The sequence below is a fragment of the Meriones unguiculatus genome, chromosome 3 (genome assembly GCF_030254825.1).
Source record: "Meriones unguiculatus strain TT.TT164.6M chromosome 3, Bangor_MerUng_6.1, whole genome shotgun sequence".
In the NCBI taxonomy this organism is placed as follows: Eukaryota; Metazoa; Chordata; class Mammalia; order Rodentia; family Muridae; genus Meriones; species Meriones unguiculatus.
Genome location: NC_083351.1, coordinates 7,402,160 through 7,417,389, shown reverse-complemented (window position 1 = coordinate 7,417,389; position 15,230 = coordinate 7,402,160). Strand labels below are relative to the sequence as shown.

The window sequence follows — 15,230 nt, the reverse complement described above, 5'->3', positions numbered from 1 at the left end:
AAGGGGAGAACATGCTTCCCCTAAAACCTGTTCCGGGACTTAGGTCCCATTTATCTCTGTGACTGTGTGAAGTGTATGAGTGGTGACACCACTGGTGTCTCCAAATGCTTTGGGACCTTTCACTGCCTATGAGACTTCCTGTTCAGATATGCTGTGCCACCTCTCCTAAGCGTCCTCCTTATCAAAAAGATTTCTTTCCTGTGACCTCAGAAGGGACATCAGTATTCCTACAATGTGACCTTGTCCCTAACAGAGTATAGGGCAGCCCACATTACCTTTACAGAAGGCATATCTAGAAGCTGCTTGATCACTCCATGCCAACATGTTTGTGTTTCTCAGCTGCATGTGCTAGACTCAATCTCAGATTTTGGCCACCCAGAGGCCAAAGTCAGACCTCACCCAAAATACCTAGTTTGCTTTGCATCCAAGTTGATCAAACTAGCTTCTGGTTAAGCTTTTGAGCCCTCCCCACCAGATGCTTCTTTCTTAGTCTCTCCCCAAGAAGAAGCAGAAAAAGAGAGAAAAGCCTCCAGACATCATCAGAAGAGGAGCAGTGCTCACTGCTGCAGAAGAAAAAGATAACAGCCAGTTTGTCAAGAAGCGCTGACAAAAAAGATAAAGTTGGAAGTAATTAACTGGCTGACATGCTGGGAGCAATGTGCCTGCCAATAGCTCTCTAAATCAGCCAGAGCCTTGGAAATGTGACAGCCATTCATCACTTTTACAGCGTGCCTCTGACAGGCCCTCAGTTGGAAACCTGGCCCGCACAGATCAAGTACTTTGACACCCCGAGGCTTGAATCACCCAGCACTGTGCCGCGTGCTGGGTTCTAGGCCCATATCCATCCAGGAGGTGCCTGAAAGTAGTATTAGCCCAGCCTGTCACCCGGCAATTCTTGGCCTCCAGGGAAAGTTTCTAGAGCCAGTCCTTCTAATGTGTACATTAAGTGATCATTGAGCAGAAGGTACATGGTGCTGGGAGTATGTGCGCAGCTTTTCTTGTGGCCTGGATCCAACAGGTACCACTATCAGCCAGCTGGGTTCTCTTGGTGGTGGCCTATTGGCATAGCATTAAAAAGAATTATGAGGGCAGTTGTGGTAGTCCACACATGAAATCCCAGCACTATGAAGACTGATGCAGGAGAATAGCAAGTTCAACCTGGGTTACATAGTGAGACCATCTCAAAACTCACAAAACAAAACAAAAGGAAGTATGAAATATCCTAGTAAAGTAGAAATGCCTGTTATGTACAAAAGCAGACCACAGGGGCAAGTGCTGGCATATATAAAATACAGATATAAAGCATTTAATTAATGTGCATAGGTGCAATTATTTTGAAATTAAAATTATATTGTAATAAACGTCACCATCCATAATATTTCTTAATTTGGGGTGGGGAGACTAGAAATAGAGTTCAGGGAATACCACTTGTCTAGCGTATGTTCAGGGTCCTGGATTCAATCGCCAATACTTTGTGCCACCAGAACACATGTTTGCATCTCTCTTTGCTACCAAGTTACAAAGATGCTTTGTCAGGTGCGGTAGCTTATGCCTCTCTTCCCAGCAGTCTGGCTGACACAGGAATATCACTGTAAGGTCAAGGGCCAGACTGGTCTACATAAAAACCCTGTCTCAGAAAACTGAAAACTGAAATGTGCAAATAAAAACTTTATAGAAGATGTGCTCACCCTCAATAGTCTCTAAAAGGTAGCTGCTTTATCGCTGCTCCGAACCAACCACTTCCCCTCTTCAGTCCTGGGGACCACACTGTGTGTCTGCACATGGAGCACATTCTCTAGATGTAACAAACACATGGTAGCTGCCCAGGGGAAGAGATGAGATGCTAGAGGAGGTTTTTCTTCTGAGGGAACTCGGGGATCAAGACATCAGGAACCTTTGTGAAACATCAGAAAATAGCCTCTTGGCTTGCATTAACTTTTTTTTTTTTTTTTTTTTTTTTAGTTTATGATCCTTGTATCTCAGCTTCCTGAATGCTAGGATTATAATCATGTGCCACTGTGCCTAGCACATCCAGATTTTAAAAGAAGATTTATTTGTGTGTGTATGAGTGTGAGAGAAAGACTATGTACATGTGAGGTGGGGTGCACACACCTATATGCATACACGAAGACCAGAAGGTATCTGGTGTCCTCCTCTGTCACTCTTCACTATTCCTTTCAGACGAAGTATCTTCCTCAACCTGGGGCTTGTGTTTTCCTCAGTGAAAGGAAGTCACAGCCATTCATGTTTCCATTCCATTCAGAGCTGGAATTACAGCATGCATAGGACACCTGGCTTGTTATATGGGTGCTGGGATCTGAACCCTGGTCTTCACAATCATCTAGGAAGCATTCAACCGTTTAAGTCTTGGTAACATAGATCCCTGAGAATTGCAAAAGGTACCAAAATGTCCCAGCTTTGAGTGCCTGTGATGGGACCTGTCTTTCTTTCTCTCTCTTTCTTCCTTCCTTTCTTTATTTTTAAGATTTATTTATTATTTATACATATTCTGCATGCATGTGTGCCTGTGCACCAGAAGAGGGCACCAGATCTCACTATAGATGGTTATGAGTCACCATGTGGTTGCTGGGAATTGAACTCTGGATCTTTGGAAGAACAGAGAGTGCTCTTAATCTCTGAGCTATCTCTCCAGGCCCTATCTTTTATTAATGTGTAGTGGAAATGCCAAAAAAATTCCTTTCCCTACGTTTTTTAAAAATTAAATTTTAATTAGTGTGTGTGTGTGTCTGTGTGTGTGTGCGTCTCTGTGTCTAAAGAGAGAGAGACAGAGCATGTTAGCACATTTGTGCAGTATCACATATGTGGAAGTTGAGGACAACTTTTAGAAATCAGTTCTCACCTTCCACCATGTAAGTTCTAGGAATCAAACTTAGGTCATCAGGTTTAGTGATAAGTGCCTTTATCCACTCAGCCATCTCACCTTTTTTAGGTGATTAGTTCTAGTTTCCTACCATATTCCTTCCTGCCTGCATTTAAATGACCACACCTCACCTTCTCTGTGTTAAGCTTCAAATGTCCCTTTGTCTGCTGTCTTCATTGTTGTCCTGTCTTAGACTTACCTTTTCCAAAAGAGCCTATTAGGGATTTATTACTGGTAGAGCGCTTGCCACCTTCGTTTAGTCCTCAGCTCTGGGAGGAAAAAATGAGAGAGGTTGTTGTTGAGGTCCCTGAATAGACTGTTCTCTTGTTCCAAGACTGTTGAGCTGCCTGATGGAGACATCTCTGCCATAGCCAGTCATTTTGTCCTGGCTCTGTAGGGACCGTCACGCCATTCTGTTGTTAATCTGTGCTGGGCACAGAACTAAGACTGAGTGCTGGGAGAAGAAGCAGGGGAATCTGAACAGTTCCATGCTGTGAAAACAGCTGTGTGAGGTAGTGCTAGGACCCAAGGCAGTGTTCTTGCACTATTGTTCTTGCACTGGCTATTGTGGCTAGCCAGAACACCCCATTCCAGCCAGCTCCCGCCAGCTGTGGTTCATGTGTCATTGGCCCAGTGCCAAGGGAATTCAGAGAATTCTTCCTTGACATGGAACCAAGTGAAAGGCAGACAGAAGTCTACTAGAAGGAAGGCCCAGGGCCATGTGGAAGCAAGCAGTAACATTCTCATAAATTCCTGATGGAGCACCAGGGAAGCCCAAGTGTTGCAGATGTAGCCCAGATGCTCCCAGTCTGCTTGGGCATTCACCCCTCCAGGCTTGGTATGGAAGGCTGTCCCTTCGCTTTGCTTTTAACTGCCCTGAGTTGAGTTCCAGGACAGCCAGGACTACAGAGAAAAGCCCTGTCTTGGGAAAAAAAAAAAAAAAAAAAAGTCACAGAGGGCCAGTTTGGTATCAAGGAGTCTCAGGCATCACTCTTGCCGTGGCAGCATTGTGTTTCCTCACTTCAGAGCTACTCTCTAGAGTCTTACCAGCCTCTTTCCCAGCCTCAGGAAGCCAAATTTTGAGTCCTAGAGAGGAAGTACCCTGTGTGATCTGCTAGTCTGAAAAGACATAAGGCAGCCTCTTACTCTTGCTCATTAGTCCCACTCAGATCCAGAGAGTTGTTTTTCTCAGTTGGCAGAAACGTTCCCAGTTTCTAGCCCTTTAATTCAGCCCCACCTTAAAAAAAAAAATCAGTCTTACAAACAAAATGAATAGGCCTCTTTCCCAGCTGACTTTCTCTTTTTCTAAAGTCAAGTCTGTTTGTGGATTCTGTTTGTAGAATATAATATAATTTATTATATTGCATATATATAAATTATGTTATATAATGTAATTTATTTTTCAGGTAAGCAATTTCTTACTTGCTTTGTAGATTCATAACTATGAAGGACAGCACTTGAGCCATCTTAAGGAAAATAGAGACTGCAGACATACCCTGCAGCTTATGTTAAAGCATCAGTGAGCCTCACTACTTTTTAGCTCAGAGAACTCATGTTCTGGCCTAGGCATTAGTGAAGAAGAGGTGGGAAGTCTGACTGACCTGTCATCTGTGCCCACTGTTGTCATGAGCAGTATAGCTGTTTAAACCTCCATCTCTGAATTTGTTTGCTGTCATGTCTTCCATCAGCATCACTGAGAGCTGGTTTGTAGTGAACATTCCACTGCTGTTGGCCTAAGTTTTAGATAGGTTGGCCCTTTATAATCTTTCAGTGTTAGTAGGGAGAGACTAGGGGGTCACATAGGGAAGATTTATGGAAGGGGCTTTGTGACATTCCCAACTGCCATAAAATGGGTTTTCCAGGTAACTAGGGCACAAAGATGACTTTCTCACAAGCACAGAACACACACCCTATCTTTCTGTTCTCATGAAGTGACTTCTGCATCAGAGGACAACTGGCAGGGCTTAGTTCTCTTCTGCCATGTAGGTCCTAGGGATTGAATTCAGGTTGCCAGACTTGGCAGCAAGAGCATCTCGCCAGCTCTGAGGTAGCTTTCAAATGGTGGCATGACATTCAGCAGCCTGAGATCTCCTTTCTTTAATATAAAATGGGTCTGTTAGTAACTTCAGCTTTTAGGGTTGATATTCCACACATAAATGCAGTACCTGTCACATGCAGTGAACATTCTCCCTGATGAAGTGAGCTGTCGCGGTGCAGTGCCTCTGAAGGTGGAGTTGAGGAAGAAGAAGAAAGCATTAAAGTCTCCGGATCACAGGCTTGATTTATCAACAAGATTTGGGTCCTATGGGCCTAAAACCCAAGACTGTGAGCTTAGCTTTTGACTGAGCCCACCTGTTTTCCATGGGTCTCGCTGGTCAGAGGTAATTTCTCAGTGGTTTTTCTTACCTACACAGGAGCAGCCCTTCCTCCTTCCCCCGAGCCCCGCCGCCTCCTCAAGGCCTGTGTACACAGTGTGGGATACCCTGCACACATGACTTGCTTAGACAGATCTGCTAGCACAGTGCTGTGCTGCGTGTCCTTCAAAGCTGAGTCGCTGGGCCATGGCACCACTGAAATGTTTGAATTTGTGCATTCAGATGTCAAATAGTCACTTCCTAATTTTAATTAGTTGTTGTTAAACTCTCTTTTATGCATAATTATTGGCAGAATGGATTGGGCAAAGGCATTTTATGTGGTTTTGGTTTTGGTTTAATCACAACTTCAGTAAGTCTCAAAGTAAGCCAAGTAGTTTGTAATATTTATAGTTTGTTAAAGTTTGTTCTTGAAATAGCATGCGTTCCAGAATACAATATTAGAACAAGTTGCTAAAACTGGTGCAGTGGTTTTCAGGTGTTGTTTTGTTTTGATCTGTGTCTTAGAGTTAACAGTCTAGTTAGAGCACTTCACCTTCTTTGTCAGGACAGTTTCTTTCACAGGAGCTTTTCCCACCAAGGCCACCTCAGGAGTTCACCAACACTGGGAACATGATGTTTTCTTGTTGCGGGAAGTATGTATTGCCTTCCTTTTTTCTGTTGTCTTAGCCTTCCAAAACTATTCTTTTGTTAAAGAACTAGATCGTGATAGAGCTGCACCGAGTGATGTTTGTCAGCAGTGCAATTCATGCGCCCCATGAGGGTAGACCGCTGCAGTTAGGGGACTCGTGTGCCACGATGTGCATGGAGGGACCAGCCTACAACTGCCAGGGGTCTGTTCTTTCCTCCTACCATGAGAGTTCTGGGGAGCAAACTCGGGATTGTCGGGCTTGGCAGCGAGTGTCTTCGGCCATCTTGCCAGCCCATTCCCCACTTCTTAATGGAGACATCTGTTTGCTCCAGATGTTAGGGAGAACATTCTGATTCGGTCTGAGTTTAGGGACCTGTTGCCTTTCCTTGGCTTGGTATCCTCATTAGTAAGAGGGAATATATCCTAACCTTTCTTTCCTGATTTCCTTAGGGATGTGAGGCCAAAAGGATGAGGGTTGGAAGGATTGTTAGAAATGTGCTTGGTAAACATGAGGCATTCGATTATTACTTTCACAAATGTTAGCTTCTCTAGTCCATCAGCCTTCTGGGCAGTTCCTTTCAGTTTCATTGGGGAAAAAAGTGGTGGAATTTTTTAAAATATATTTGTAACAGCAACCTCTTGCCATATTACCAAATCCTGGAATTTCCCAAAACCACTTAAAAATTAATTCTACTCAAGTAGACAGTTTGTACTTTGTGCAATAAACTAGATCCATGCTCCTTAAATCAATACCAAGTTGGTATGTCACGTGTTGGTGTTTGCCTGACCGGTAACTGGATACAACTGTTGTTGCCTGCACCGGTGCTCTCCCCATTTCCCTGCCTTCTATGCCAATAGCAGGCTGTGATTAGCATTGGCTTAGTTGCACAAGTTCCTCTTAGAATGAGGGCTAAGGCTTGCAGTTCTCTTTGTTTTCAGGGTCATCTTGTAGCCTCTGACTTACTTGTAGGCCTTCCAGTGGCACTGCTCAGCAGCCCACGACCATAGAGTTCTCTAGTCTTGCGGGCCCCAACAGCACCTGAGGATGATATTAATAAAGTAGAATCCCAGTGAAAAGCATCTATATGCTGATGCTGATGGCCAGCACTAGAAACTCTGCTCCCACAGGCTGACAGCAGAGGGAGGGAGTTGTCCCTGATGAGGGACCAGAGAAGGTTGTGGATTTGAAAATAGTGGGCTCTCGCAGATGAGCAGTCAGCATGAATGGAGAGCCTGGGAATTAAGTAATTTTTTTAAATATTTTTATTTTTATATCAGTAAGTATTTACCTATGTGCATATATGTGCACCAGCTATGTTCAGTGGTGTCAGGTCCCCAGAACTTGAGTTACATATACTTGCAAGTTACCCTCCGGGTGCTGAAAACCAAACCTGGATTTGGTTTTCAAGGTGCAACAACTGCTTTTAACCCCTAACCCATCATCTCTCCAGCCCTAATTTTTAAAATGTTCAAATGTGTGACTGAAAGCATAGCCCATTGGTAAACCAGATGCCTAGCATGCCCAAAAGAGGCTTTGGACACAAACTACCTGCCAGACAGCATCTGAGGTGCAACCAGTCTCTGCTGTCTAGAGAACAGGCCCAGAGCACCACATAGGGGTATTTACTTTATTACCCCTCAGACCATGGACAGGAAATCAAAACCCTTTTCTCAGATAAAATCATTCAAGCTGAGGTTTCTGGGTATCTAACCCCTGTGTCTATGAGAATTCATCTCAGGGTGCTGATAAGCCATCTTGCCCTCAGTGTCCCCAGACTTCTCACCCTCAGATGCATGAGTGTAACTGTTTCTTCCTCTCTCTTCCCTCAGCATTAATAATAAGCTACAGCAGCCTGAGGCAGCTTCCGGAGTGTTAGAATATGCCATGAAACATTTTGGAGAGCTGGTAAGTGCCTTCTCTTTCCTTCTGGGAATTAGACACGTGGCTACATAGGCACTCGCTGCCACCTTGAGAAAGTCACTTTCCATTTCTGTGGGGTTTTTCCTTAGTTTGTGAGGACCTAAATGCCAACTTGCCTGTATCTTAAGGATGACAGGTGCAGTGCAAGAGGGACTGCATTCAAATGGAACAGAGAGCAGCAGTGATAATTGGTGTAAACTCTTAGCATGTGCCTCACCTTGAGATGAGTACTCCATCCCAGCAGGGATACTATGAAGTACTTCTTGTCATTATCCCCTTTCTCAAGTAAGGGGATTGTGGAACCAGCAGGAGGCACCTGTCTGAGCTAACAGAACAAATAGCAAGACCAGGACTTAAACGTTGCCAGATGGGCACCAAGACCGCTTTTCAGCCTGGCTCATCACCTGTCTGTCCCCCTGGCAGAGCCAAGGTGCCTATCCCTGAGTTAACACTCATTACACGGTGTTAGAAACTGGATAATTCCCCCAAAAGGAAAATAAAATGCATCCTCTTGATTTATGTCTGATACCAGGAGACTTCCTGTTTCATTATTACTTATGTAGTTACTTCTCTGCTGCCGTTCTTGCCTGTCATAAACAAATCATTCCTGTGACTCCTTGCAGCTTAAGAGGGTGCTTTGATTATCCCTGAATTTATAAAGCACTAACTTAATCAGCTAAACACTGGGTCCCTGGAAGGTCAGGAAACTCTGGGTCTATATATTTGATGGGAAGCCTTTTATTAATTGTGTAGGTCACTTAGAGTGGTTTGCCTTAATCAAGAGGCAAGGGTTTCTATTTGATTGTCTAGCATTGTGCCTCATTGGACTGAACGATGCTAGAACATCAGTCGGTCTTTGACCATCTTAAACACATATTGCCTGCAAACAGAGACAAAACACAAAGAACGATGTCTCGTCTGCCTTTGCCACAGTCTTTGTTTGCAGAAGGCAGAAAGCACACAGTGTACTCCCCAGACCAGACTGTACTCTGCAGCAGTATCCCTGAACCTTGGGCCCCCGTGAGTCTGATTGAAACAAGGGCTCTTTGCACATCTGGTGTTCAGGTGATCTGCCAACAGATGGCTCATACTCAGTGCTCAGAGTGCCAACCATAAATGAAAGTCTCTCCCTCTTCAGGTTCTAAAGGTGGTCATTAGCTCAGGATTATTGCTAAACCGTGGCGGATTTTCTGTTATATTTAGGTAGCTGAATCATATTAAGCTTGACAATGGTTTGCCTTTTCTTGGCAGAGCCTGTGCTTTCTCAGCACAATTTATGTAACAGCAATCTCATTAGAATTTTGTGTGATTCATTGCTTAAACCTTATAGTTTCTGCAACCCATTGCAATTCAAAGTGCCCTGCCCCCTGCTTGACCTGCTGCATATGCTGCTCCCTCTACTTTGTGCCGGTTCACCAAGTGTGTGCCACACATTAGTCATTGGCTCCTTGTCTAGAAATGCAGCCTGGGACACTTATCTGTGCTTCCCTTTATCCTGGAGTATTTCACTACACTGTCTCTGTAAGTCATTCTTCTCCGAGTTCTCTTTCATATGTAGGCAAAAAGGAGACATTATTCTTGGCTTAAAGGGTGAAGTTTAGTTTACCATACACAGATAGGCTGATCTCAGCAAACCCCGCTGGCACTGGGGCAAAGGCTGATATGGCAGTAATTGGTGCATGGACAACAGGGGATATCCGAAGGAAGTTTGGTCAACATTGCACAGTGGACATGGCCTCTTTACCTGGGTTCAGCAAGAAGAGGTTCTTTCAGGCCACTCAGCAGAGTGGTGGTTTCTTCTTATCTGCTATATAGACATTGGTTTTGTCTAAGAAAGGGAAGGAAGGAGCAGGGGAAACTGATGTGGGCCCTGCGTATATCATATACAAGTTCTACCTCAAAGTCACCTTGTTCTGTAAGGACCCTCTGGGGATCCATTAGTCTGGCCTGGTACAGAAGTAACCACCTACTAAGCTGATAAAGAAACTCAAAGGCAGACAGTCTCTGATCATTCTGGTCTGGAACTTTTGAGACTGAGTGCCTTTACTCATGTGGACACCACTCACCATCAGCGTGGCATTCTGTCTGCCAGGATAATGGAATCGCTCCTTTGGCCTAGACACCGGTGGAAGTGCCAAGTGCTACATAGAAGGGAATGTTGGATGGAAGGTTGTCCAAAGAATTTTAAGTAGTAGTGTTCTATTGTATTTTAAATTATTTCCTGAAAGTTTAGAAATGCATTAAGAATGCAGAAAATCAAGGCTCCTAAAATGAAGCAGCTGTGGCCTGGGCTGTTGTGCTTGATGCACAGCCTGGTGTCAGGAGTGCAGCAGAGTAGAATGCAGGAGCTGTGTTTGGGCCCCCACTTTCCTTGTATGTACTAATGTCCCCCTATGTACTTATGTTCCCCATGACCCCTGGAAGTGATGGGGGTGGAGCTGGACCCTCCATGTGCTCTCAGTTTATCTCAGGATTTACAATCAGCTATTACTGTGCCCAGGAAATAGCATTTCTACCTCTGCCAAACAACCTGCCTTCAGATAAGTTCTTTTCAGTCTAAGCTCAGATATGCTGATAGGGGAAGTATGTATATGAATATAGCATAGTAGAGGAAAGAGTGTGAGGACTCAAAAGCATACACCTTTGCTCTTGGCAGGAGATCCAGGCCACCTGGTATGAGAAACTGCATGAGTGGGAGGATGCTCTTGTGGCTTATGACAAGAAGATGGACACGAACAAGGATGACCCGGAGCTGATGCTGGGCCGCATGCGCTGTCTTGAAGCCTTGGGGGAATGGTGAGCTGCACTGGGGTGATGACCTGAGTGGCCAGGAGAGGCTCATCTCGCCAGTGAGTCTTCCCCCAAATAGTCCTCACCTCAGACTCTTGCTCTGTGTCATGTGATACTTTCCCAGGAATCATCTATAACTTAAGTGTTTTTATCTAGTCTCTGTTCTGCCTTAGCACACAGGTGGTTTTGGTTTGAGTTGGTTCATTTTCTGTTTGAGTTACTCTCACTCTGTAGCCCATGCTGACCTGGAACTTGTTATCTAGCCCAGACTGACTTCAACTTGTAACAGTCCTCCTGCCTCAGCTACCCTAATGGTAGAATTGTAGCTGTGATCCACTGTCCCCAGGTTCACTGTTTATGCTTTCTGTTTTCTTACCCTGATAATGCTCCAGGTAGAAGAGATGTGTGTCCCTGGGCACTGCACTTTCTCCATCCTGCTCTCTTGTGCTCTTACCTTGCTGACCTGCTAAAGAGCGCATATTCTACAGCTTTAATTTTTTAATAGTTAGATGTTGGGGCTAGAGAGAGATGGCTCAGCAGCAAAAAGCACTGGCTACTCTTACAGAGGACCTGGGTTCAGTTTTCAGCATTCGCAGAGGAGCTGACAACCTTCTACCAGAGAATGCAGTACCCTCTCTGGCCTCTTCAAGCACTGCATGCTCATGGTACATAGACATACACATGCAGGCAGAACACCCATACACGTAAAAATAGAAATAAATAATCTTACATTTGTTTTTTTAAAGGTGCTAATGATTGATTAGGTCTTGTTGGGCTGGGCTGAGTGTGGTGATGCACACCTTTAAGGCAGGTGGACCTCTGTGAATTTGAAGCCAACCTGATCTACATAGCAAGTTCCAGCTAGCTAGGTCTACACAGGGCGACACTGTTTAAAAAGCAAAATGAGCAAACAAAAGCACATGAGCTCTTGGTAATGCTTTTAGAAAAGAATGGTGACTGTTCTCTGCAGGTGCTTCACGGCTGTCAGCTAGTACAGGACCACACAAAGGTACAAAACACAGCACCCCACTGTGAGGTCAGAGGCCATGCACGTAAGCAGTTAGGAAAGCAGAGAGGGTGTCTTTCTAAACCTAATTATACATCTCTGCTTTGGAAGAGTCACTGTGCCTTTTGGTTCTCAGTAATAATGGTTGCTGATCCTCAACATAGAGCATGGTATAGTGTTTGTGCAGGAGAATTTAATGTCAGTGAATTTAGCCGTAAACAGCTTCAGCCAGGCAAGTGTGGCACACCTTCAATGCCGGCACTCGGAGGCAGAGGCAGGTGGATTTCTTATGAACGCACCAGATCTCATTAGAGGTGGTTGGGAGCCACCGCGTGGTTAATGGGAATTGAATTCAAGTCCTCTGGAAGAGTTACCAGTGCCCTTAACCTCTGAGCCGTCTCTCCAGCCCAAGAAGCCTTTTCTTGGGGCCCAAGGAATGGCTCAGCTGTTAAGAATACTGGCTTCTCTCGTAGAGGACCCAGATTTGATTCCCAGCACCTACTTTACATCTCACAACTATCTGGAATTCTAGTTCCAGGGATCTAACACCGTCTTTTGGGCTCTGTGGGCACAAGGCATATACATGGTACACAGACATACATGCAGGCAAAACAGCCATACATATAAAAAATTTTTATAAACTAGAAAAAAAGTGTCTCAAAGTAATTAAGGCAGAGAATATTAACACAGAACACAGAATACTCCTCCACTGGCCTCCGCGATGCACATAGCACGCACCTCTGCATGTGCACATATATAACCACATTTACGTACTGTCATTCAGTCGGTAAGACTGAGAGCAAAGGAGGAAGAAACCTGACACCTCTGGCATCTGCATATGCACATAAATACAAATAAATTATGCACACAAAAATAGCAGATGGATGGATGGATAACTAAACTGACAAAAAAAAAATTGAAAGTTCTTTGTCTCATTATCCAGAACTAGGAAAAGTAAAAGTTACTGTTTTATGCATTTTCATAAAAGAACATTTAATATCCATTCCCCAATGAATAGAAGAAGATGCTATCAAATCTGCCTCATTAAACGTTACTGCCCGGTACAGTAGCCACTAGCCACGCCTAGCTATTTTAAAATTGAGTAAGACTTAAAGCCAGTTCTTCAGTGCTGCTGGACACATATCAATGCTTAGAAGTATATGTAGCTTAGTGGCTCCTTCGCCTGAGTGTGCTTCCAGAACTTTCCATCTTTGTGGCAGGCTGTGCTGGACAGCTCTGATCTGGAGGAAGAAGGAATGTTTAGAATGAGCCTAGTTGTCTAAAAACAGGGTTTTTGGTTTTTTTCTACTTTCAACTCAGCTGTCCTACAACTGTATCTTAGAAGAAAAATAAAACAGGCATAAATCTTTCTAAAAATATAGATCTGATCAGTTCTGAAATGCTTAAGTGGTTTCCTGTGGCCTTTGAATTGCCTGCTATATTGTGGCATTAAGCCATCTCTTCACCCGCTCCTCAGTGGACTGTCTTGTATCTGAGCTACACAGTCCCTCACTCTTCAGAGCTTGTTCTTGTTCCTTTGTTCCCTTTTGCTGCCATCCTTTTCTGCTCCTTTTCTAGTTTTTAACAGCTGTTTCTTTTCCTTAAACTCTTTCATGGCCTTTCCTTTTTCTTCTTCTTGAACTCTTTTTCATAGACTCCTCTTTCAATTAGAGATTTTCCTGACTGAACCAAGTATGGGCAGTTTGGATACCTTAGGTTTTTTTTGTTTGTTTGGCTGGTTGGTTGGTCGGTTGGGTTTGGTTTTTTGAGACAGGGTTTCTCTGTATAGCCTTGGCTGTCCTGGATTTGTAGTTCAAGGCTGGCCTTGAACTCACAGAAATCCACCCATCTCTGCCTCCTGAGTGCTGGGATTAAAGGAATGTACCACCACACCCACATAGAGATGGCATTTTGTCCAGTCCCCTTAAATAACAATCACACAGCCTGTGGCCCCCTGAGAGTGAATGCCACCAGCCTGTCCCTCCCACAGGCCCCACTTTGACACACCTCCAGTCTCTTGGGTTCTTTCCAGTTTTATAATTACTTACAAAGTCTGTGAGGCCAGTAGTGCTGAGCTAGGGCTTTAAAAATGTGGAAGTCTAAAAGAGACCTTAAAAGAGATGAAAGAAGCAGAATTCCTTCCTGGTCATTTGCAGGTTTCTGATAAGGCTTACTTAATCAATTCTGTTTAGAGTGCAATTTCTGAATTTCTTTCTGTGTGAGCATATATTCTGAACCTGCCTGAGGCAGGTGTTCACTGAAGGCGTCATCAGAAATAGCTACAGGGAATCAGCAGTGAGAGCGAGAGTAGAAATGCCCCTTCTCCATCCTCATTTGCTTTCTGGGTGCTAACTAGAAGTAGAGCCCAGCACCTTGGCACCCCAGACACACCCACCTCCTCATACTCCCCGCACAGCCTCTTGAGTCATTGAGAACAGATTCAGTGGGATTGACAGCACAGGTGGCAAACCAATGGGCTTCGAAATGGAAGGGCTTGCTAAACTACCACAGCCCTACATGGGAGGTCACACACACAGAGGGACAGCCTTCCCTCAGGTGGCTCAGACTTAGTCTACCAATTGCCCCGTGTACTGTAACACTTGTGGCTTTTTTTGAGACAGGGTTTCTCTGTAGCCTTGGTTGTCCTGGACTCTCTTTTGTTAACCAGGCTGTCCTGGAACTCACAGAGATCCAACTGCCCCCGCCTCACTGAGCACTGGGATTACAGCACTGCACCTGGCTATCTTACTTGTTTTTGTCATTCCTCTGTCAACTGCCTTTTAGAGTTAGAACTCACTCAGTGCATTCTGCCTTCCTTTCTGTGCCAGTTGTCTGGAAGCCAGGTGATCCCTCCCTGTGTCCCTGTAGTAAAAGTGTCTTTGTGCACTTGGGTCCTGACAGGCCCCTGCACTGCTCCACTTCGTTCTACCTCTTGGCTAACTCTCTGCGGGAGAACCACTAAGCTCATTTCCTTCTTGCCTCTACTTGGAAAGCAAAATCCCTTAGCCCCTAGCACAGATACAGTTATCCTCACACCAGAAAGTGACCTGCCTGTGGCCACCAGCCATACAAAAAGGAATTCTGAGCCAGGAAGATAGCTCGGTCAGTAAAGTCTCTGGCAGGTGAGCATAAGAACCTGATTTTGGCTCCCTAGCACCCAGGTAAACAGCTGAACTGGGGACAGAGGGACAGACCTCTAGAGCTTCCTGGCCAGCCAGAGTAGCCAGTGAGCAAGTTGTAGGTTCAATGAGACCCTGTCTCTAAGCATCAGAGAGAGAGCAGCTAGCTGTCTGATAGCTAGCTGCCCAGTATCAGCCTCTAGCCTCCACATGTATCTATATGCATATGTGCTCGTGCTCACTCATGTTTTCTCTCTCTCTTTCACATACACACATACACACAGCCATGAATTGGAATTCTCTCTGGCATGAATGTAGTCAAAGCATGTGAATTAAAAGAAATTGTCTTTATGAAGCCCAACACCATACAGTGAATAAACAGTAATAAAAATTTAATAATTTTTAAAAATTGAAATTCCAGGCCTGGCAGGATAGTTTGCAGATAATAGAGCTTTCTGTCTTACCTTCGGTAGACCCTGGAGTCATCCTAACAAAGATGCGCCAGTCAAC

At 44.6% G+C, this 15,230-nt stretch overlaps 1 protein-coding gene across 1 annotated transcript in view; it reads left to right on the top strand.

The window, feature by feature from the left end:
- Mtor (mechanistic target of rapamycin kinase) overlaps positions 1-15,230 on the top strand; it is a 105,841-nt gene that overhangs the window by 51,967 nt on the left and 38,644 nt on the right. The window contains exons 27-28 of the mRNA XM_060379085.1: positions 7,715-7,790; positions 10,462-10,601. Of these exons, the coding sequence (XP_060235068.1) occupies positions 7,715-7,790; positions 10,462-10,601 (216 nt within the window). The remainder of the gene's footprint in view (positions 1-7,714; positions 7,791-10,461; positions 10,602-15,230) is intronic.